At 57.6% G+C, this 22,694-nt stretch overlaps 4 protein-coding genes across 5 annotated transcripts; 1 reads left to right on the top strand and 3 right to left on the bottom strand.

Moving 5' to 3' along the window:
- Positions 1–405: 405 nt before the first annotated feature.
- Positions 406–1,551, bottom strand: LOC109517032 (trace amine-associated receptor 13c-like). Its single transcript, XM_019871918.1, has 2 exons — positions 1,375–1,551; positions 406–1,233 (listed from the first exon to the last, which is right to left on the bottom strand). Exons 1-2 carry the CDS (start codon positions 1,549–1,551, stop codon positions 436–438), a joined length of 975 nt encoding a protein of 324 aa, XP_019727477.1. The 3' UTR covers positions 406–435.
- A 2,171-nt stretch (positions 1,552–3,722) lies between these two features.
- LOC109517031 (trace amine-associated receptor 13c-like) lies at positions 3,723–4,894 on the bottom strand. The gene is made up of 2 exons (XM_019871917.1): positions 4,671–4,894; positions 3,723–4,539 (listed from the first exon to the last, which is right to left on the bottom strand). Exons 1-2 carry the CDS (start codon positions 4,892–4,894, stop codon positions 3,723–3,725), a joined length of 1,041 nt encoding a protein of 346 aa, XP_019727476.1.
- A 2,951-nt stretch (positions 4,895–7,845) lies between these two features.
- LOC109517030 (trace amine-associated receptor 13c-like) lies at positions 7,846–9,126 on the top strand. The gene is made up of 2 exons (XM_019871916.1): positions 7,846–8,018; positions 8,191–9,126. Exons 1-2 carry the CDS (start codon positions 7,846–7,848, stop codon positions 8,996–8,998), a joined length of 981 nt encoding a protein of 326 aa, XP_019727475.1. The 3' UTR covers positions 8,999–9,126.
- A 2,178-nt stretch (positions 9,127–11,304) lies between these two features.
- Positions 11,305–21,076, bottom strand: LOC109517046 (SH3 domain-binding protein 4). Of its 2 annotated transcripts, XM_019871943.1 has the most exons (6): positions 20,868–21,076; positions 16,735–16,919; positions 13,859–16,200; positions 12,267–12,455; positions 11,969–12,189; positions 11,305–11,937 (listed from the first exon to the last, which is right to left on the bottom strand). In XM_019871943.1, coding segments are annotated over exons 2-6 (2,877 nt in total). In that variant the 5' UTR covers positions 16,859–16,919; positions 20,868–21,076; the 3' UTR covers positions 11,305–11,936. The 2 variants fall into 2 exon arrangements, with proteins under 2 accessions (XP_019727502.1, XP_019727501.1); XM_019871942.1 differs by having other exon boundaries at positions 11,305–12,189.
- Between the last annotated feature and the right edge of the window lie 1,618 nt (positions 21,077–22,694).

The following is a 22,694-nucleotide window of genomic DNA, read 5'->3' as shown; positions in this document are numbered from 1 at the left end:
ACACACACACACACACACACGCACACGCACACAGCATGTATTGCCTTCATTGTAAGGCTTATACAAGGCGATTCATGTTTTGTGGCTCCACACAGAAAATAAAGTCACTCTTGTTTGGCGAGCCGATATCAGTGGAGTCTTCCTTCCCCACTGCCAGTATCCAGCCGCCAAGTGGAAGAGGAAGTCGAATCAACCCCAGCCACACCTGAGGTGTCCCACATGTCAAAAGGAAACAAGCGCAAGTGAAACGTGGCAGACAAGCGCATACGCTTCCGGGCTTTACCGTCACTCGGTAAGACGCGTGCCGTCGGCAATGCTCTCGAAGGTCACGCGAGCGCCGGCCGGCCGCTCCCCTGCGAGCATCGCGTCCGCTCGCTCGCCGGCCGGCACCCGCGTACGCACGGGAAAAGAAAAGGGCGGCGTGGAGCGCGGCGCCTACAGTAGGTCGGCCCCGCGGGAGCCGGGCCGCAGGACGCGCAGAGTGACGATGTGCCCGACAGCCCTTCGAAACCACGGGTAGAACAAGGCGTAGATCAGCGGGTTGGCGCAAGAGTTGAAATCCAACAGGTAGAGCGCGTATTGCGCCGATGACGAAAAGCCCAATTCGCCCACCAGAGCCACGATGTAAAATGGACAATAGCAAAGGAGGAAGACGAGCACCAGGACCCCGAGCGTCCGGGCCGCCTTCAACTCGGATCGCTTGGCTCCGCGTCGCGGCGCGCCGCCCGCGACTCGCGAGCGCAGGGCCCGCGCCTGGGAGGCGGCCGCCGCGAACACCCTGGCGTACAGAGTGACGATGACGCAGAGGGGAAGGACGAAAACCACGATCAGATCGAGAAGGCCTCCGTCAACGTCGACGGCGATCACGCACTCGCCGCGGCACGAGCTGCACTCTTCCGGGCGAGCCAACGGCTCCCTCAGAAGCGCGCAACAGTAAAGAAAGGACAAAAACCAGCAGAGACAAACGCAGCCTTGAATTCTCTTGACGGTCACTTTGACGCCGTAGCGCAGAGGGTCGCAAATGGCCACGTAGCGGTCGGCCGAAATCAGCACCATGTGGCCCACCGAGACCGACGTGACGACGAAGGACACCAAGTGGTAGCAGAAGCAGGCCACGTCGCCAAAAGCCCAGCAGCTCGTGCTCATGTAGAGCTCGCCGGGCCACATCACGAGGCCCACCAGGAAGTCGGCGACGGCCAGCGAGAGGAGCAGCAGGTTGGTGGGGGTGTGCAGCTGCCTGCGCGCGAGGAAAGAGGGAAGGGGGGGAGAAAAAAAAAAAAAAGACCACAAGACAGAAGAGACACGTTCTCAGGTGGGCCACGACAACCGCGCGCGAAACGTGGCGCCGCAGGCGAGGTGTGAAGCTAAAAGCACGCGCCTGAAGTGGGAGATGGCGATGACGACCAGCAGGTTGAGCAGCACGGTGAGCGCGCAGACCGCGGGCAGCAGAACCCGCGGGAGGACGCCTTGGGAGGAAGCCCAGCGGGGTTTCCTGCACGAGAGGTTGCCCAGCTGCGGAAAGCAGAGCTCCGATTGCTCCTCGGCCTCCATCCGGACGCCGGCCGCCGCCCGCGCGGCGATCTGTCTGAGTCGCTCCGCCGCGCGCCTCCTTTATGCGTTCAAGTACCTCCCCCAAGCGAATCGGATTGGAGCAAAGTTTGTCGGAGTTTGCAAAGTATGGCCGCGAGCGCCGCACGCGTCAACGCTTAGACGAACACATCTTCCAATTCAGATTCCAAGATGGCCGCCAAAGCGGGTTCAGGGGGCCCGCCGAGGGTTCGGCCGAAGCGTCGACAGAGGAAATCTACGACGGGGCTCGTCCCGCCGCGACCGACCCGACCCGGCCGAATGACGCGCAGGCGAAATCAAAGCGTGTCGAGAGAGAAAGGAGCCCCCCGGGGGGACCTGCTCGGGCGCTTCGGAGATCTGATCCGAGCCGGCGAGGGAGCCGAGCTGAAACTCTTTTCCACTCCTGTCGAGACGGATTTGGTGGTGGACAGAATGAGATCGAGCGGCACCACAACTGATGTTTCACCCGAGTCCGTATCGACTCGAATATCGCTCGAATGTCACTTTCGGCAGTGCCGCCCGCGGTGCTGTCTGAAGTCCGACCGAAGTCCGTCTTCCATCTGGAAGTCCTTCGGCTGAGCTACGATTGTCCTTCCGATGGTTTTCCCGACAAAAGGGAGATTGGACGTCGGCCCGTCATTGCTAAACACAGACTTGGGTAAATTGCTTTTCTGGAGGCGGGCCTTGACAACGGCGCTTCTCAGGCGCTCCCAATGGGCCGTCCGCATCTCCGTCCCCTTTCAAAGGACACGCGGAGCACACGGTTGGGAAACGATGGGTTCGGCGGACAAACCCCACGGACGGCCGAGCCCGCAATTCACAAAGTGGGCCGGCTGTCGACTGGTTAGCGCGCCCGCCTCACGGTGCCGAAGTGTCGGGCTTCGGCCCCGGCCTTCCCGTGCGCCCGACTTTGTGTGCCCTGTGATCGGCTGCCGACCACTTCAGGGCGTCCCCCGCCGACTGCCCGAAGAAAACGGATGGAGAGAATGGATGGATGGATGGACTTCTTCGTGTCTGTGTTTTATTTTCCCGAGGAATCGATCCTCTGCTGTTTCCGAATGGATGTCATTCATGGCAGCGGATTGAAATCACATGACTTGATATGCTGGACTTGAGGGCGCACCGGCGGCACGGTCACAGTGTGTGTGTGTGTGTGTGTGTGTGTGTGTGTGTGTGTGTGTGTGTGTGTTTCATTGCGCGTATCGCCTCATTTGCACTCAGAAAGGCCCCCAAACGACCACAGGTAGTCGCAGCCCGGCCGCTAACAAGTCCCAAGTCATTGTCACAAGAGAGGAAAGAATGTCCGAGAGCGACATTGAGCGAGCGGTCGGAGGATTTGAAGCAAAAAAAGCAGGCGAGCACGCCTGCCGCCGAATGAAGCGGGGGGCCCGCAAACGAGTTGCTGCGTCGGGTTGTCCGACGTGACGCCGCGGCTGTCCGTATCCAAGCAGCCGGCCTCCCTCGGCCCCCTACTCGGAGACGCGCAGGCCCGGAGCCGATCGTGCGGACGGCAGAATATTTCTGCATTGATGAAATGAAATCCCGTCCTCCCCCGTAAATTCAGTTTGGTGAACCCGCTACTCGGGATACGTGGGAATTTTCACACGTGCGCTTGGTCCAGCCTCCGTCTTAGTTAGCAGCTCCAGGGACCTTAGCGACACGCACGAACGACCTTTGACACTCGGGACGGCGAGACATTGCCGCGATTTCATCCCGGGAGGTTTTCACGTTGCGTCTTACCATCTTCCATTTGCCACCATAGAATGCATTCAGATATGAGTTCATGATTGGCGCCGGCGCTCCGGGCCCCGTCGTACGCTTTGTTCATGGGGGGCGGGAGGTTCCTCTTGAGGTCGTGCATCGTCCTGACGTCTGATTTGGATGCGGTGAAAGACGGTTCCGATCACGGCGACGATGACCGGGAAGTTGACGTTGAAAAGGACGGAGCAAGGCCAAGCTCAAACGGGTCCGCACTTTATTGTCACAATGCAAATCGGACACATTGGCTCAAGGATGCCCTTCGCTCTCACGGAAGTGACGGCGGCAAAAAATAGGAGCAGAAGGGCGAAGCGAGGCGGCGGGCGGCGACGGCGCTGCGAACGTCGCGGACGTCTGTCAGACGACAATCCAAACCTCTGCGTCGCACGTCGAGTCTACTGCAGGTTGACCCACCGGGAGCCCGGCCGCAGTATGCGCAGGGCGACGATGAGTCGAACCGCTCGTCGAAACCACGGGTAGAACAAGGTGTAGATCAGCGGATTGATGCAGGAGTTAAAAAAGTAGACGTGAAGAAGAAAAGTCCTGAGCGGAGACGTTTCGGAGCTGCCTTGTACGAACGCGGCCACGTAGTACGGACAGAAGCACATCAGGAAGACCAGCACCAGGACGCCCAGCGTCTTGGCCGCCTTCAGCTCCGATCTGTTTGCTCGCGGGAGCACCGAACGCCGCAAGCGGACACGTTGGACGCGAGGGCGCAGGGCTCGTGCCTGCAACGCCGCCGCCGCAAACACTCTGCCGTACAGGGCCGCGACGGTGGCCAGCGGGAGGGCGAAAGCCACCAGCACGTCCGCCGCGCCGGCCCCGTCGTCGAGAGTGAGGACGCACTCGCCGTAGCAGGAGCGAAACTTTCCCGGTCGCGCCAGCTGCTCCTCGCAAATGACGCAAGCGTAGAGAAGAGACGAGAGCCAGCAGAGACAAACGCACGCTCGGATTCTTCTGACCGTCACTTTGACGCGATAATGCAGAGGGTCGCAAATGGCCACGTAACGGTCGGCCGAAATCAGCACCATGTTGCCCACCGAGGCCGACGTCACCGTGATCAAGATGATGAGGAAGAGCGCGCACGCCGTGTCCCCGAGCAACCAGCAAGAGGCCCAGCTGTAAAACTGCGTGGGGATCATCAGGAGACCCCCCAGCAAGTCGGCCACGGACAGAGAGAGGAGGAGGAGGTTGGTGGGGGTGTGCAGCTGCCTGCGCACAAGGGGAAAAAAAAAAAGAGACAAATAAAATGCAACAACAACGACGACGACGGCGGGGGGGAGTGTCGGAGCGGCGCGTCCTCAATTGGGTCCCCGGGCGTGACGAGCGGCGCGAGCACGTGCCTGAAGTGGGAGATGGCCACGATGACCAGCAGGTTGAGCAGCACGGTCGCCGCGCAGATCGGCGGCAGCAGAACGCCCGAAAGGACCCTGTAAAGAAAAACCTGCTCGGGAGCCGAAGACGACTTCCTGCACGAGAGGTTGCCCAGCTGCGGGAAGCAGAGCTCCGATCGCTCCATCCGGACGCCGGCCGGCACTCCCGACGCCGCGCTGTCGGAGCGCCGCATATGAGGGTTTCAAGGACCGCCCCCGAGCCGATCCCATTGGAGCAAAGTTCTCCGACTGTGATGTCACCGGGAGCGCCATCACGGATGCAAGTTTGGTCCGTGCGTACGCCCGACTGGAGAAGCGTTGGTGTTGTTGTCGAAAATCCACTCTGGACCGTCTTGACCGAGTTGGATCTGCGTTTCCTAGGAAGCCGCACGTGTACCGGCGGTTCAGAGAGGATCCCCCCCCCGCCCCCTGCCCCTCTCGCGCCCACCAAATGGCGAACTTTGTCCTGCCGCGCCCCAAACGCAAAGGTCACTTTATGTGTCATCGGTGGCGTGCAAAAATCGGCCACGGCGAAAGATGGTTCGCCTGAAAATAAAGGCAGGGGGTCGGGAAGTCCGGTTCCGAGAGAGAGCCGGACCCCGCCTGGCCACCTCAACGCCATCGGCTCACCGGCAAGGCCTGAAGAAGCCCGAAACGAGCGCGGTCAATCCAATCGGCTGTTTTTGAGACCTTGAGGGCGCTTCGGTCCATAAGACGCAGCCTTGGATTCCAAATCCAAGAAGGCCGTGTCTGCAACGAGTCTCTTCGCTTTTGGTTTTTGTTTTGTCTTTATTCTGGCAACATCCGCAATGGTCCGAATGACTCCACGCCCCCCCCCCCCCCCCAAATTCACTTCGCCCTCCCGGGACCGTTTGACGACCGCCAAAGTTGACGCGGCTCATTCAAAGTGGCTCCGGGGGGAGGGGGGGGGGCTGAATTTTCAAAGTCGTCATGCGGCGAGCGATCGCGAGAGATTTTTCATTGTCCGCCAACTTCCTGTTGGGGCTCAATTCAAAAAGTTGAAAGGCCTTGTAAAGGTCACGGTGTCTTTGGTAAGGTGACGCTGCCTTCATCGTGATCCACTTGATGAAGAAAAACAAGATTGCCGCCCCGGGATTGCCCCACATGTTGTCGTGTTGTTTTCACACGTCTAATTGCGAGCCGCCGTCAACATGGCGCGCTAATGGGCCAAGGTGTGAAGCGGCGGCAAAAACATGGCCGGCGGCCTCCGAGGACGGCGGCCTCCGAGGACGACGTCCTCCGGGGACGAGCGCGCTCCGACTTCACGACCGCACGAGGTTCCGCTCGGTGTCGTTTCTCGCTCGAAATGCTCGAATCCGACTGGATCGCTTTGCGTGACCGGGCCTCGGCTGACGACCTTGCGGGAAAAGCCCATTTTGGCTCTGCGGCGAACGAAACAAGAGGCGAAACAAAGGGTGCACCCAAGCTTTTGGGGGGGGGCGTCAGTAAATTTCGAACGGCGCTCGGGCAGAAACGTGGGCCTTCACCATCTTGCGACACACATCCGCACGCGTGCTCGGGCTTTGGCGACAATCGAGCCAAGGCGACGGCTCGGCTGCTTCAACTCATGACGGACGTTTGACAGTTTGGCCTCCCTGGAGCTTTTTTGGCGGCTCTGATCGCGACGCGTACGCCCGTCCGGCCGGGAAAGCGGTTGTGCGGTTGGATTTTCAAAGCGTTCCGCGGTTGCGGCTTTTGAGCATGCGGATTTTGTGGCAGGTCATCAAAGTTCGCCATGAAGCCCGACCTCCACGCTGGCCACAGACCGAGCGCGCATGACGAAAACACTCCATTTGGACACCCTCCCCGACAACCCGATTCAGGGCCGTCCAAGTCCCGGGTCATCGGGGCCCGGTTTCCCTCAAAGGGCTGCGCCGACTCTGAAAGCGGATCAAGGTTGAATCGCCTCCTCATATTGGGACAGTCCGCAAGAATCGGATATCCAAAGTCATTTGGAAATGGGAAGCGAAGGCTCACCGCTCGTCAGCGACGGACCACCGGAATTTCGGTGTCAACTTTACTGGCGCGAGATTTGCCGTCCGGCCCCCGGGCCGCGAGTTTGACACGTGTGCTTTACTGGACACGCAGGGCGGCAAACGGTTCAGGGTGTAGTCCGCCTCTCAGCCCCAAGTCCGCTGGGATAGCACGTCCGCCCCCTCCCCCCGGTGACCCTCTTCAGGATAAATGGATGGAATTTTTTTTTCGACCTTTCAGCGGCCCCTCTGCCAGGGCGGCGTCTCAATTCGTGGAGCTAGCCCCTCATCCTAGGCCGCAGGCATCAAAGTCGGGTCCTGGAGGGCCGCCGTCCCGCATGTTTTCCAAGTTTCCCTGTTGCAACACACCCGATTCAAACGAACGGCTTCAATATCAGGCTTCCGCTGACCTCGCTGATGATCCGATCATTTGAATCAGGTGAGTTGCAACAGGGAGAGATGGAAAACGTGCAGGACGGCGGCCCTCCCTGACCGGAGTTCCACACCTGTGTCCTAGGCTATGGACTAGACCAGGGGTGGGCAATCCCAGTCCTGGAGGGCTGCTATCCTGCATGTTTTCCATCTGTCCCTTCTCCAGCACACCTGATTCAAATGATCAGATCATCAGCAAGCTCTGTCGAGGCCTGAACAATTGAATCAGGTGTGTTGCAACAGGGACAGATGGAAAACATGCAGGATAGCGGCCCTCCAGGACTGGGATTGCCCACCCCTGGACTAGACGGTCCTGAAAACCTGCACTCAGCCCCGTTTTGAAGATGCTTATATTTGATATTTCTGTTGATTGCTCGACTTTTTGTCTTCTACTTTCTCCCCTTCATCATGTTGCGGCTGTAAATTGGGAATTTCTCCATTGGGAGACGAATGCAGGTTTTCTGATATCTCATCCTGCTTGTTGCAATGTTGCAGGGCATGAACCGCTGACGTTAACTTTGACAAGCGGCCGAGTGGCCGGGGGGCGTCGACCAATCAGAGGAAGGCGGAAGAGGAAGTGCAACGCCGGCAAAGGGAGGGAGGGACAAAGTCGCAGATAAAGCGAGCGGGACCCCAAGAACGAAATGCGCCCGAGCTCCACCTCGGCGTGTGCCTCTCTCGTCCTAACCTGCGTCCGTCCGTCTCTCTTCTTGTCGAGCATGGAGCGCGAGGAGCAGTCGGAGCTGTGCTTCCCGCAGGCGGCCAACATCTCCTGCCGGAAGCCCTCGGCGGGCTGGTCTCAAGGCGTCTCGGGGAGTCTTCTGCTCTACTTGACCTGCGCGCTCACCGTGCTGCTCAACCTGCTGGTCATCACCTCCATCTCGCACTTCAGGCACATACGCGCTTTGTTTCTCGTTGGCGAAGCCTCGTGACTCGATCGCGGGCGGCCTCAGATCGCTTCTCGTCTCCCTTCTCTCAAGGAAAGGGAACGGGGAAGGGAGGGAGAGACCGCCGTCGTACTTCGTTCGCTGCTTTCAACAGCCGGCGGCTTGGCTTGTGCGCAGGCAGCTGCGCAGTCCCACCAACCTGCTGCTCCTCTCGCTGGCCGTCTCCGACCTCCTGGTGGGCCTCCTGGTGTGGCCCGGCGAGATCCACCTGAACGCAGCCTGCTGGACGCACGGTGACATCGCCTGCTCGCTGTACAACCTGGTCTCCTTCACGGTGACGTCCGCCTCGGTGGGCAACATGGTGCTGCTGTCCGCGGACCGCTACGCCGCCGTTTGCCGGCCTCTGCGTTATAAGGTCAACGTGACGGTGAAGCGAATCCGACTGTGCGTGTGTTGCTGCTGGTTGTGCTCTCTGCTCCTGAGTAGCGTCTTGATGAAGGACGACCTGGCGCACCCCGGCAAGCACGCCTCCTGCTACGGCGAGTGCGGCATTCGCATCGAATACGCCGCGGCCGTCTTGGACCTGCTGGTGACGTTCATCCTTCCCCTGGGCGTCATCGCGGCGCTGTACGGCAGGGTGTTTGCGGCCGCCGCGTCTCAGGCGCGAGCCATGCGCTCGCGAGTCACGGGCGGCGAGCGCCAGCGCTCTCTGCCGATGAGAGCAAAGAAGTCCGAGCTGAAGGCGGCCCGGACGCTGGGGATCCTGGTGCTGGTCTTCCTGATGTGCTTCTGCCCGTACTACTGCGTGACGCTGGCTGCCGACGGCTCGCCCGGCGCCTCGGTCGTGCTCAACGTGTACTACCTCAACTCGTGCGTCAACCCCTTGATCTACGCCTGGTTCTACCCGTGGTTTCGAAGAGCCGTCAAACACATCGTCACTCTGCGCGTCCTGCGGCCGGGCTCCCGGAGGGCCGACCTGCTGTAGGGCGGCGGCGGCGGTGGGCTCGCTCGGGTGCGCGCCTCCGCAAAGCGGCACTCGGGAGCCGCCACGTCTTTGAAACGCGCACGTGATGTTGTCGTTTGTGTCTCCCGTCGTGCCCTTTTTGGATGTGGGACTCGCAGGTGAGCCGTCGGCCGACGCGTTCGCCTTCCGTCACTCGTCGGTGCGAAAGAGGAAGCGCCCCGCCTGCCGGCAGTTTCTCGCCCGCTTGCTGCCATCGCACCCGACCGCGCAGCTGCTGCCAATCAAGCAGGCCACTCTTCTGTCTTTTGGAACCTTTTTTTTTTGTTGTTGTTGTCGTGGGCCAACTTTTGCTCTTGCAAACCTCCGCTGCGAAGTCCAAGTGTCCGTCGGGGCTGCGTTTTCAAACAACAGACTGTCTATGACAAGATCCGACGGGGGTCTCCAAGTGTCCGTCGGGGCTGCGTTTTCAAACAACAAACCAACGGGGGTGGAAGGCAACCGGTGCTCGTCCCACTTGGTCTGCGGTGCTCACAAAACATGCGATGCTTTGTTGACTTTCGACAAGTCGACGACTTGTTGGCCTTGTCGCGTCACCAAATGGCCACCAGAGGGAACCAAAGGCCCTTTTGCCCTCGAAGCAAATTTTGGGGCACGAGAAAAAGCGACACGACCGCTTTTTACGCCGTCGTCCGGCGATGTCGTTTTCAGAAGCCATTACTCACATAATACTGTCGTTATTTATACCAAGGTAACAATTACTTTGAGTATTTTTTTTTTTTACAAATATGATGAATGATAAACCCTTCTAACTGCAGCACGTAGAATGTGGCCGTGTGTGTTCAAAACATAAAAAGGTGTTAGAATCGCACACAAAAATACACCGCGTTCAACTGTGCGATTTTCCGTTGAAAACCAACCCCGTTGACGTGTTTCGGGTTGCTCGGACATTTTCGGTCAGACTCGAGTGTAGGACGAGTTGTGATCCTCCAGAGGGAGCTCCGTGCACACTTTTCTTTCCCCCGTCCTATCCTGTCTCGTGTTTGGCGTCACGTTTTGCAGTCTCAATAAATCTCCACACATCAGCACCTCCCACCTGAATTCTTTTTTGGCGGTGGGTTCTTCAAAAAACAAAAACGTTCCGCTATGAAGAATAAAATGAAATGCCTGCCACATTCAAACTTTTTAGTGCTAAAATTGCTACCTGTTTTTCATTCCGTGAATGACGTTGGTTTGTTTTGAACCCCCCCCCCCCGCCCCTGCCAGCTAAGAGTGTTGGAAAACAACACCAAAGAAAAAGAAAGTCATGCAAAGTGACGCAAGACGCCATTGCGAGAGGTGACCGACCGTTGCAGCCAAACGTCTTTCGTCTTTTACGAGCGTCGCGAGCGGCCACACGGCGACTCCGCTTTTTTCACGCGACCTGTTGCCATGGAGACGAGCACGGCAGTTGCCCTGGCGACGGCGCGCTGGAGTAGCGGAGGAGGCCGCCAATCAGAAGTCGCGCTCAGCTCAGCGCGACTTCTGATTGGAGTGGTGGAAATGCAACAATTCCACACGAGATTTGTCTCCAGAATTTTCTCTCGTGCGCGCTTCGGCACAGCCACAAAGTATTGGGACGCAGCTCCGAAGCTGAAAACATGAAGACTGAGGAAAGACTCGCTGAACGTACCAAAAAATGTGCAAGTGACGAGCACAAAAAGGAAACGCGTTTTGCCTGCCTCCAGCGTCAACGTCGGCTTCGAAGACGCCATCCAGTTGATGCTCTGCAGGTGTCATCGGGGCGGGGCCCCGGTGCTCAAGGGAACCTTCAAAAGTGAAACGGAAATGAAAACACGACGTGAGCCAACAGCATAAATCAATCAATCAATCAATCAAGAACGTTTTTCTTATCTTATCGTATCACCGCATTTAGCACACAAAAACGGGTTGGTCTTCACAAACGATGAGGGCGACTTTGGCAAAACATTATCCAGTAGTTCCGCACAAAAGTGGACCACTAAAAGTTGTATTTTGGCACACTCACAAAAACAGAAATGTTCTCCGGCAGGCAAGTGGTCCAGGACCACGTCATTGCAAAACCTTACTCTCGTGTACAAAAGGGTGACATGGAAAAAAAAAAAAAAAAAATCCCTCAAGAGTATATTTTGAAGTTTACCAAACAAGAGGCTCGATTTCATCTCACCGCAACACTTTGGCGTGAAAGCACTCTTTTTGCTGAGAAAAACACATCAACTTTCACTATTTCTATACTGCCGCCGTCAATGAGCTCATCAAGGGACACACACACACACACACACACGCGCGCGCGCGCGCACACAGGGTCTGGCTGACGAGTATGCAAATATTTACACTTTATTTCTGATGCGCAGCAATGGCGGCGACGATGTCACGTGACCGCGCACACGCAGGCGTGGAGAACAACAAAAAAAAAAAAAACATCCAGCAAGCGCGATCGTGCCTCTTGTTTGTTTTTGGAGCTTCGGCTTGTTTGTCGTCGCCGTGACGACCAGCGACGGAACGGCACCACTTGGCCACAGGGTGTCGCTCTCGTCCTGGCTTCAAGGGGACGTCGGCAAACCGACCCAGTTGCATCGGAACCCGAGCCAACCCAATTCACATCACAACCCAACGGCATCGGAACGTGACCCGATCCCTCCACAACCCGATACTGCGAGGATGCCAAAGTTGGCACAAAAAAAAAATTTAAAAACCCAATGGAAATGCAACAGAAACTGAAAGTGAAGCGAGTGTGGAAAGCTCCAAAACAGGCAAGAATGTGAAAGTTGACACCCACCCCTCGCCCCTCCAAAAAAACAAAAACGTGACCCAAAATGGGAAGCGTGTCCCCGAGAGTCCGGTTCCCAGCATTTGTCGGGTGAGGGCCGAGAATCATGGAAATGAGCGTGAGCCCGACCGCAGGAGGAAGAACCGGGTGTCATGAAACGGAAAAGAGGCGGCGTGTCGCAAACGGGGAGTCGAAAAAGCCGGCGTCAGATGGCCAAGTCGTCGGAGGCGGGGCTGAAGGCGGCGCTCCGCAGGGTGTCCAGGCAGTGGACCAGGAGCAGGGTCCCGCTCAGGTGCTTCCAGCGTTTGGTGATGGGGCTCTTCATGCGGTCCAGGCCCACGTGGAGGTCCTGGATCACGTCGCGGTAGCTGTCGCCCATCTGCGCCGCCCACGTCACCAGGAAGTCGTAGGCCGGCTTCCACATGGCCTGGAGCACAGGTCACACGCGCACGTTGAAGCGGTGCAGTGGAGCTCGCGAAGAGAGAAAGAGAGAGCGGCAGTCACCTCGCCGTCCACGACGCCGTTCTTGTCGCGGTGCGGCGCCTCGTAGGCGTCCATCTGCTGGCGGGAAACCTTGGCCAGGCGCTCGGCCAACTCCCGCCAACGTCCCGCCACCTCCACCGCCGTGGTCAGGAGCACAAAATCCATCACCAGACGAGCCACCAGGCCCTGGCAGTCCAACTTCAGCAAGGCCTGAAGCACACAACAGGAAGTCGGCCCGTCAAGCGCGGGAAGCGGACGGCGGGCCGCCAAACGCCACGTGTTCTCGCCACGGAAGAAAACAGACGGTCTCTCTCGCGCTCGCTTTCCACCGCAAGACTTCCTTGAGTCGTCTCGCAAGAAGCCCCGATGTGGCATCGGGGCTTCGGCGCCCGCCGCTCTTCAAACTCTAGCTCGTGTTGCTTCTGTTTACGGCGAACAATGAGGCAGGAAACATCTGGCGGCTCGGGACGGCTCCTCGGGATGACTACACGGACGCGCCTCCGGCGTCCCTCGTCCGCCTCCTTGCCGAGTCTCCGTGGGATTGAGGCTTCCGGAGCACATCGGCGCTTTAAAGTCCCAACGGGATTCCTTTGGCTCTTCGGCGACAAAGCCGCTCCAATGAACGCGCGGTTGACTCGTGACGAACTCCTGACGCACGAGCTCCCGCCACGAGGGCCCTCAGAAATGACCAAACTCCACGACTGCCTAACTCGTAGCGGCTTATCCTGACCGATCGCGACGAGACCGCAGAATGACGACGGCAACTCAGAGAAGAATAGGACCCAACGTGGAGGCGAACTGGCTCACTCATATCATCAAACGGGAACGACGTACTAAGTATTTTATCCATACACACACGCGCGCACACACAGGATAAAATAGCAAGGAGCCCAAGAGATAACAAGTGCTCATGATAGTCGTACGAGTTAGTGGGTTAACTAACCGGGACTACCGACTAACCAATAGCAAACTAGAGAATGGGGAGGTGTCATACACACACGCGCGCACACACAGGATAAAATAGCAAGGAGCCCAAGAGATAACAAGCGCTCATGATAGTCGCACGAGTTAGTGGGTAACTAACCGGGACTACCGACTAACCGATAGCAAACTAGAGAATGGGGAGGTGTTGGGGCGGGGGGAGGTCCGAAGCAACTGGAACAACTGTGCAGCTTTCCATGTGTTGCTTTCTTCTAAAAATAGCCTCCAGTGTGGCCAGCAGCCAATCAGAGAGGGACTTGGACGTCATGTGGTCACGGCAGGGCCCCCGGCGTTAGGATCCAAGAGAAACACCAGCTGCTGCTGCTGCCGCTGCTGCTGACGGCGACCGCCCACTACAAACACTGACGACATCGGCATACGTTCTTTTCACTCGCTCGAAATCTTCAATTGCAATGTGTGCTGAAGTCGCCGCGACGTCCTCCAAACTCCTTTGCCTACAAAGGGGACACGCGCTCATGCGCTCACTGCTACTTTCTCATGACTGTCTCACACACACACTGCAGACCGTGACGGTAAATGACAGAGGCAGGCAGCAGCAAAACAAATATCGAGGAGGAGAGGGGGGAGGGGGCAGACAAAAGACCCCAAAAAAAAACCAAAAGGGTAAATACCATGAGCAGCTCCTTCTGGAAGGACTTTCGCTCCTTGCCCTCGGCATTGTTGCAGTCTTCCTTGAGCTTCTCCAGAACGCAGGCCACCCTCTCCGGCTCGCTGTCCAGCTCGGCCCGGCAGAAGTGCGCGACGGGCAGGTTGCGGTAGCCGAGGGCGTCGGCGAACGCCCGCCAGTCGCCCATGTTCTCCATCAGGACGGTGCGGACCGAGGCGTAGATGTAGGTGAGGAACTTGCAGGGCCTCAGAACCTGCTCCAGCAGCGAGGACGTGGTGAGCTCCGGCCCGCCGAAATAAACCGGCTTGAGTTGTCCCGTCACCAGCACGTTTTTGGCGTGCACCAGTCCCACGCGGCCCTGGTAGTAGCCGACGTACCATTCCTTGGTCCACAGCTGGCCTTTCAGCCTGACCTTCTCCTCGCTCAGCAGCGCCACAAAGTCTCCTTTCTTGTACTCCAGCAGGTAGCTGTTCTTGTTCTGCCGGATGACCGTCTTGATCAGTTTTCCGAACCTGAGGTTGGTGACCCGCCGGTCGCGGAACACCGGGTACTTGGTGGCCAGGGCGAGCGGGGACAGGACGATCTTGCCCACTTCCTTCTTCTTCAGGAAGCGCCGCTGCACGGACGTCTTGGGCGGCGGCGGCGCGGGCGTCTGGACGCAAAACTGGGCCAGGATGGCGTCCCGGTCGTCTTTGACCTGGATCCTCAGGGTGAAGTCCGAAACGTCCGCCCCGTTGCGGGAACTGATCAGGTAGACCAGCCGGCTGACCCTGCCCAGTTTGATCTGGAAAGCGCGGATGACTTTGGCCTGCTCGCCGGCCTTCACCTCGTAGTTGGCCATGTTGGAGTAGACCCCGACGCGGAGGTCCTGGGGTCTGGACAGGACAAACTGGTGCTTGCCCCACAGCTGGAGCGCCACGGGTGGCGAAGACTGCGCCTGCTTCCCCGCGTCGCTCGCCAACAAGGACTTGGGGGCGCAATCGTGACCGAACATGGCCACCACCGTTTTGAACGAGGGGTGAATGTGCTTGGGTCCGTACACGCCTAACGTCACCCTTTTGACCACGTGGTCCCACACGCTGCCCGAGTCCGGAGATGCCGGCTGGGAGCGCACCACCCCGCAAATGTACATGCAGGGCTCCAAGTTGTCCACGGACACCCGAACCGTGTCGCCGTACGGGAAAGTCTGCGAGATGGGGGCGTAAGGCCCCTCTTTACAGTCGCTCCTGACGCACAGGCTGCGCGCCGCCTCGCGCTTTTCCGCCTTGACCACGGCCGACGCTTTCATCTCCAGCGTGATGCCGCTTTTGGTCTCCATGTTGCTGAGCTTGAGCTCCACCACCGGGCCCGAGGTGATGCAGCGATCGTTGTTCAGCTCCAGGGGCGGGTCCAGGAGAGCTTTGATGGAGATCTGCTGGGTGTCGCCCTCGGCGACGTGGCCCTCGGGGACGCGGACGCTGATGTTGGTGTCCGGCAGCTGGACGGCGCCTCCGGAGCTGTCCAGCCGGCAGACGATGCCGGTCTCCACCGGCTGCGTCTGACCCCAGCCCGGGTTTTGGCACAGGGAGTCCAAGTCGTGGCAGGACCTGGCCAGCTTGCGGTGCGTGAGCCACGCCGTCCGGAACGCCTCCCGGCTCTGGAACTGCTCCGGGGCCGGCGCCGTCAGGCCGCCGAAGAAACCGCCGGCCGCGGGATGCCCGTCCGACTCGGCCTGCAGGACGGACATGTCCGAGAGACTGTAGGAGCGCTTGCTTCGGAAAAAGGGGTTGTCCCTTCGCAGCCCGTTCCCCGCCGTGTGACTGAGAGGGCTGGAGACGCTCGCGCCGAAAGCATCCGGGTCCGCGGCGCCGAGGGCCGATTCCGACGCCGACGGGGCGTCGAAGAGAAGGAGATCGGCGGACTTGCCCTCGCCGCTCCGGTCCGCCGGGCTCGGGGCACCGCCGTGCAGGAACGGGTTGATGGAGGCGCGCGTGCCCGCGAAAGGATTTCCGTTCCCGAAAGCGGTGGGCTTCAGAGTGACGCCGGCCCACTCCCCGACGGGGTCCGTTTCCGAAGCCGTCTCCTCCCTGGCGCCGTCGCCCGCCGTGTCAATCATGCCGCTGTCGCTGAAGGACGAGTCTCTGAAACTCACGGGCTCGACGTAGGCGGCCGGGACGTAGCCCATCTCGGTGTTGTTATGGGCGTACCACCACTCGCTGCCCGACGTGTCCAGAACGTAGAGACGGTCGCCTTTGGAGAACTTGAGCGTGGTGAAGCTGGACGCGCAGTAGTCCTTGATGGCCACGACCTCTCGGGCCGTGCCGAGGGAGGCGCTGGCGTCCAAGCGGAAGGCACTGGGAGAAGGCACTGGGAACACAAGATCGGGGACGGCGTCAGCGTGGGACTCAAGAGCGCCCGCCCAACAACCGAACCCGAGCCGGACACTCGTTTTTCCACCCCGGGCGCCGGCGCCAGCAATTTTTTCACTTGGCCGTCGAGGTGGGCGGACGTTCGCGCCTTCACTTTATACGGGAACCGTTTTGCGCCGTTCGCGTCGCGCGCCGACGGGCTTCCGGCTTGCGCGACAGGGATGGAGCGCCTTCTCGGTCATTTTCCCAGCCCAGCGCCGGTAGGAGCATGAAAACATGCCATTGCGACCGGCGCATTGGCAAGCCTATCGCGCATGCTGCCGAGCCCTGCTAACCTTTCGCGCAACAGCGTGACTCTTCACTCGAACCCGCAGTCCAAGCCCTCACCGCTAAGACCCGAAGGTCTGGGCTTCAACCCTGACCTACCCCTGCCTCGCGGTGGCCGGACCCCCTAATCCTTCACCCTAACCGCCGAAGCGATTCCGTCGTTCGGTTCGGAGCGATCTTGCGTCGGCTAGCGCCACGAGCTTACCTTTGACATCGATGAGGCCGGGCTCGGACGCGCTCTCGCCGAGGTCAATCAGCGTCCCCTCGGACCTGCATCGAGGCAGCGAAGCGTTGCCCGTGGCCGCGGCTCGGATCCGATGGGCGGCCATGACCGGAGCGGATTCTCTGGTGGCGGAGTGCAGCGTCAGCGGCGTCCCCCTCCCGTCATCTCTGAAAACAGGATTTCACCCAGTGAGTTGTGACCCGCATTTGTCATTCTTCCCGAGTTCTTGCTTGATCCCGCAGGAACGAGACGTTCAGGCTTTTGCTGAGCGGGTCGGAACCAGTGAAGGACACGTGCACGCACGCACGCACGCTCGCACGCAAGACAGACACGCGGCGGGAATTCCGCTCCGATGGCCACTTTGGGGGGCCTCAGCTGCAGTTGCCACGGCGACCGCAGGCCTTCCATTTCCGAAAGGGCTTGAGCACGGCGACGCAAACAGCGCGAGGGCCCCCGATCCGCTCCGGCTGAGCGGACGCCGCGGCACAGACGCCCTTGCGAATGTCTTCCCAAATCTCTGGTGGCCCCCTTTGCAATTTCTCGACTTGACTTCTTTGTCACGTCCTTGCGTAGCGTCGTTGCTCGTCATCGACAATTCGAGCGTCGCCTGTACTAGCGGAGACAAATTCCTGGGGCGTTCGACATACTTGGCCAATCGGGATGATTCGGATTCTGATGACCGATATGATAAATGAGCCGGGTCTGCGGCTACGTTATGAAGCGCCGATGTCAGTTTTCACCCGATTGAATGAATCCGATTTGCGCTAAATTTCCTTCTTGGGGATTCGTGATTCCAACTGCGCGCCACGTTCCTTTTCTTGACTGGGCTAGACACAATTGCACGTTTGGGCTCTCAGATGTCCGGGCACCCCCGACTTTTCTTACAGTCATGCTCCAAATCTGAGAAGACATAGGACCTTGCAACAACAACACACACTCACTTTACCCCACGGCGAAAAAAAAAAAAAAAAGGCCACACCCCACAGACATACAAGCATCCTGGCCGTGTCATGGGGGGGGCTTGTGTCCACGTTGGGCCTCTTGCCGGGAAGCAGGAAGTGAGCGGCTGAGGAGGAAATGCCTTTGTGATGACAGTCTGAGAGCACTGGAAGGACGATCCTCCCTCTGTGTGCGAGCGGCACTCGGCTCATGCGCTAGCACGGCATAGACCCGCGCGAAACAAAATCAGCTTTCGACCACCTGGACGCACTTGAGCCTTAGCCAAGCGGGCTAGTTAGCAACAAGCCACCTAAAAACGGTCCCCGCTGGCAGCAAATGCTGGAAATCATCTCCTGCGGGGGTCAAACGATGGCCACAATCAAACAATAATTCACTGGACACGCAAAGTTACTCTTTAGCATTCCTAACTGAAGTGCAAAACCGAGGTCGACCACTCTCGAGTGAAAAAAACTGGAAAAAAGTCAAATTAATGACTTTCACTGCAAACTTTTTTTTTTTTGGAGGGGGGGTTAATCCTTTGTGATTTGTATCCGTTTTGTCACGTCTGCCTCACAGTGCCGAGGCCCTGGGTTCGAATCGGGCCTTCCTGTGCAGAGTTTGCTTGTTCCACCCCCCCCCCACCCGCGCCTGCGTGGCTTTTCTCTTGTCACGATTGGTCGTAACCGAGCACTAGCAGAGTCAAGGCAGACAAATACCAAAACAATCACTCTGCTTTCACGAAGGACTCCAGAAACCAGAGAAAAATGAAAGCTGACAGGCTGAAGGGGGTGACGTTAGGGAGGAGTTCCAAGTTTTAGGACCTTCCACCGAGATGTAGCCACTTGTCCCGTTGCTGGTTCAAAGGGAGCCCCCCCTCTTCCCCAAAAAAAGTGACGAGCTGGGTTAGCCAGCTCACTAGTTAGGTAGCGTCCAAATCAAGACTCGCTGTGGCAAATTCCGAACAATTGATTTCCGGGGCTCCTTTGATTGTTTTTCCAAGCAGTGTGAAAGGAGCGCAAGTTGGCTCGCTGCTCAGCATCAGCAGCAGGTGAACAAACATTTGCATGTCGGGTTGTCACATGCTCACCGGCTGATACACGGCCGTGACCTGACCCCCCCCCCCCCCCCACACACACACACACCCCCTGCCGATGGCGGGGGGTTCCACGAGGCTTATCTAAGATCACATGCGTCGCTGGAAACAATGAAGCTCATTCAAGAAGCGAGCCGAGATCAGCGCAAGTTTCCCCAAAGGTCCACGCTGGCGCCGCGCTCCACTCCGCTTACGTCACGTCCAAAGCGTGACGCCTTGGGTGGCCACGTGTCGCGAGAAAACGTCGTTCTTCGGTCGGTGCCGCCTTCGGTCTTACCGAGCGACTCGTCGAACCGACCCTGTCGCTTCCAAATCGTCAACTGAGCGCTTTTCTGTCACTTGCGCCGGTGTTGCATTGGGGGAAATTCTGAAATCAGTAGCGTCCAACAACATCTCCAAGCTGAAACCTGATGGTCGCTTTCATCCAAGTCTATCTTTCCGATCCTTTCGCCGAAAACTGTGCGCCGTGGCCTTCCGTGACGATTGAGAATGAGGGATCTCATTTCCACCAAACGGCAGTCCCATTCCCCAAAGTTCTCTTATTGCAGTGACAACCGTGTTCCTATCCATCTCCCGCTTCTACTCGGTTGCTGCCTGGAGGGACAGCAGGAAATCACAATTGGCCCTCGTGACACAAATGTTGCGCAAGTCGTAAAGCATCTTGGCGAGCCACCAATCCAGCATTTTTTCACCTTATCGGGAGAATTAAAAAAAAAAACCCAAAAACAACAACCCTTGTGAGTTGTCGTTGCTGTTACCGAGGCAACGCTCTTTGCCTCGCATGCCAATCAAGGTTATTCATCACCCTTTTGGTCAGAGTTGAGCTGAATTCCTCGCACTACTTTTTCCTTCCCTGCTGCGCTCAGGGAAACAGGGAATTTCCCACTGCAGACAATCAATCCTGAAACAAAATGCCGCTCCAAGTTGGATGGACCGCTGAGGAAATATCTATTGATACATCTCGGCCTTCCTGTGTGGAGTTTGCATGTTCTCCCCGTGCCTGCGTGGGTTTTCTGCGGGTACACCGGTTACCTTCCACATTCCAAAAACATGCACGGCAGGCTGATTGAACACTCCGAATTGTCCCTAAGATGGTCTTTGGTCTCTGTGTGCCCTGCGATGGGCTGGCCTACTGCCCGAAGACGGCTGCGATAGGCTCCAGCACCCCCCGCGACCCTTGTGAGGACGAAGCGGATCGGAAAATGGATGGATGGATGGATAAAATAGATTGATAATGATGTCTCACTATTTGTTCAAAATAACCAGGCCTACACAGAAAATCACTTTTCTGTTCCTAAATAAATAACACCGATTATAAACAAATAATGAAGTTATCCTGACAAGGAAATATGCACCATGAAATCGATGAATCACATTGTGTATTTTTGGGCTACTTATGACAAATAGAAACATGCTGATAGCTAGTCAAGTGTTTTCTTTGAGTTGTGTGTTGTTCCCTGCCAAGGAGGGCTTGCGGTTAGCGTAGTTTTTTAGTTGCCGTTCCCAACGCAGCATTCACTGTCAGGGTCCCGGAAGTGACGTCACGGGGCCAACGCAAATTTCGTTGTTGTTTGCTGGTTTCCAATGCGACGGCGACATTCGGTGGCCTTCTCAACGTGGCCCCCTGTCGGCCTGGCGCGGACACTACGCGGTCCACTCAAAAGCGACAACGCGTCCCGTTCATAGTGTCGGAAAATATCGATCTGCAATCAAGCTAATCACGGATCGAACAAGGCCGGATGAACCCGAAGCGGGCCGCGGAGCATCCGCGTTCCCGGTCTCCATGGCAACCGCGAGCTTAACCTTCCGCCGCCGAGACGTGCGGGACGAGGAGCCGCCGTCGCCGGAGCTCGGCTTCGCAACCGACTCGCTTCGGTCGGTCGCGACGACTGGCTCGCGACAAGTAAAAGAGCCTCGAACAAAAAGCTCCACTTTGACGTCAAGTCGGGGTTGGGAAAGTCGTCGAGCCTCGGCGCTCTGCTCCCGGGATCGCAAACTTTCCATGAATCCGCCGAGCGCGCCGCCATGACGACGACCACACGAAGATGAAGGAGAAGGAGGAGAAGAAAAGATGGCAGCTCACCGGCTAGCGCGTCGCGTCGGGTCCCGCCAGCGAGGCCGCCGCCGCGGAGCTTGCTTCGCCTGTCGGCCTGCTTGTGCTGGAGGCTCCGCTGACGAGCGAGTGAGCGAGAGAGGGAGGGGGAGACGGGGAAGGGAGAGGGAGGGGGAAGGGAAGGCGACCGGCGAGAGCCCGCCCGCCGGGCCGGGCCGGGCCAGCGAGCGGCCAGCCCGTCTCATGTCACCCGGCCAGGGAGGGGCTGAAGCGGCTCGAGGTGGAGGCTCCCCACGCAGCACGTCATCCGCACCTCCGGCGGCGCTGGCCGTCTTTTCGTCACATAAGAAATACACAGCGGGGTTCTTGTGACGTCAATGTCCTCAAATTAGTTCAAAAGTTATCAACCCTGCCAACCGGTTAGCAGCTTGCATTTTGATCAGATATATGGAAGAAATTCCTTTCTGTCACATAGGCAAACCCACTTCCATTGAAGTTGGGACGGTGTCTTCAACGTCCATCAAAACAAAATACGATGATTTGTCAATCAACCCACATTTCACCGGATGCACTACGAAGACAAGCCATTTCATGTTCAAACTATAAAAGGCGGTGGTGGTGGGGGTTCAGCAAATAATCACAAACTCGAAATGTTATGGCTGCGACACGTTCCCAAAAAAAAAACGGGCCCTCCTCACATCTACCGCTTTGAACAACATTCCAAATCATCGTTTGGGAGGACACTGTAATTGGTGAAGCTTTGTAGCTGGAATTTGTTCCCCTTCTTGCTTGGCGTCCAGCTTCAGCTGCTCAACAGTCCCGGGTCACGTATTTGACGCTTCATAATGCGCCGTACATTTTCAACGGAAGACAGGTCTGGACTGCGGGCGGGCTGGTCTCTTTTGATGACAAAGCGCGCTGTTGTCACCTGTCAGTGGCGGCCCCGCCCCTCTTAAAGCAGCAGGTGAATCCAACAGCGGCCTTGTACCCTTTCCATACGGGGCAACCCAGGGGAGGCGTTGCAGAGCTTCGACACTTGTGCTTGATTTAAAAATAAATAATAATAATAATCAATTTTGAATTGCAACCAAAATATTGGACCGAAAACCTGCTGAAAACAAACCCCCCTCTTTCAAATGAAAAGCAAATGCGTTGAACTTCAAAGTGATTCTGTGGCATTCCACTAGAGGGCAGACTCATTCAACTCCTTCTCACAAGAAAGCAGAAAACAAATGCAGTGCCCCGCCTTCCTTCCGAGTTCACCCCCCCCATTCCATTCTTCGTGACTTCCTGTCAGACATCCTTGTTTCCTTTCCTCCACGACCCCGCCTAACATTCTTTCCTGACTCAGCCGTTTAGTCCTCCACGGTACCTTTCCCTCTGTCCTTCCATCCACTTGTGTTGACTGGAGACACAGCTCCCACGCATGTGTGCCACATGTGCCCCCCCCCCAAAAAAAAAAATTCTCAAGTCTGAAAAGACTCAGGAGGGGCAAGTGGCGTTTTGCTTTGAAGCAGCCACTTGTGGATCTTGTGTGTGTCATTTGCCGGGTGTTTTGGTTCCCTCGCTACCGAAGGCTTCAACCAATAGGTGGCCTTCAAGGCTCTCTGTGTTACGGGCAAAGTGTGTGTGTGTGTGTGTGTGTGTGTGTGTGTGTGTGTGGCGACACCCAAGTATCATGGAAGCGCCGGGTTAGCATTGTTAGCCACAACCAGTTGCACTTGAATTTGCTTCTAGTGCTTCGCGCGATGTTAATTTGACAAGGTTACCGTGTATCGTGTGCTAACTTGGTCAGTGGTGCTACAACCTGCAACTTCTTGAGACTTTGGTCCTGACTGACACGTGGAACAAATTTCA

Source organism: Hippocampus comes, unplaced genomic scaffold (assembly GCF_001891065.2).
Source record: "Hippocampus comes isolate QL1 unplaced genomic scaffold, H_comes_QL1_v1.1 scaffold277, whole genome shotgun sequence".
Taxonomy (NCBI): domain Eukaryota; kingdom Metazoa; phylum Chordata; class Actinopteri; order Syngnathiformes; family Syngnathidae; genus Hippocampus; species Hippocampus comes.
The sequence above is the reverse complement of the archived record's forward strand: the minus strand, read 5'-3'. Positions and strand labels throughout refer to the sequence as shown.

Excerpts from the sequence above, each read along its gene's own strand:
- LOC109517030 (XM_019871916.1), top strand. The coding sequence starts at position 7,846 with ATGGAGCGCGAGGAGCAGTCGGAGCTGTGCTTCCCGCAGGCGGCCAAC. Across the intron at positions 8,019-8,190 it reads ACCTCCATCTCGCACTTCAG|GCAGCTGCGCAGTCCCACCA; the intron begins GCACATACGCGC and ends GCTTGTGCGCAG.
- LOC109517032 (XM_019871918.1), bottom strand. The coding sequence starts at position 1,551 with ATGGAGGCCGAGGAGCAATCGGAGCTCTGCTTTCCGCAGCTGGGCAAC. Across the intron at positions 1,234-1,374 it reads CCATCTCCCACTTCAGGCGC|CTGCACACCCCCACCAACCT; the intron begins GTGCTTTTAGCT and ends GCGCGCAGGCAG.
- LOC109517031 (XM_019871917.1), bottom strand. The coding sequence starts at position 4,894 with ATGCGGCGCTCCGACAGCGCGGCGTCGGGAGTGCCGGCCGGCGTCCGG. Across the intron at positions 4,540-4,670 it reads GTGGCCATCTCCCACTTCAG|GCAGCTGCACACCCCCACCA; the intron begins GCACGTGCTCGC and ends CCTTGTGCGCAG.
- LOC109517046 (XM_019871942.1), bottom strand. The coding sequence starts at position 16,858 with ATGGCCGCCCATCGGATCCGAGCCGCGGCCACGGGCAACGCTTCGCTG. Across the intron at positions 16,201-16,734 it reads CGGCCTCATCGATGTCAAAG|TGCCTTCTCCCAGTGCCTTC; the intron begins GTAAGCTCGTGG and ends TTGTGTTCCCAG. Across the intron at positions 12,190-12,266 it reads ACGGCGTCGTGGACGGCGAG|GCCATGTGGAAGCCGGCCTA; the intron begins GTGACTGCCGCT and ends CCTGTGCTCCAG.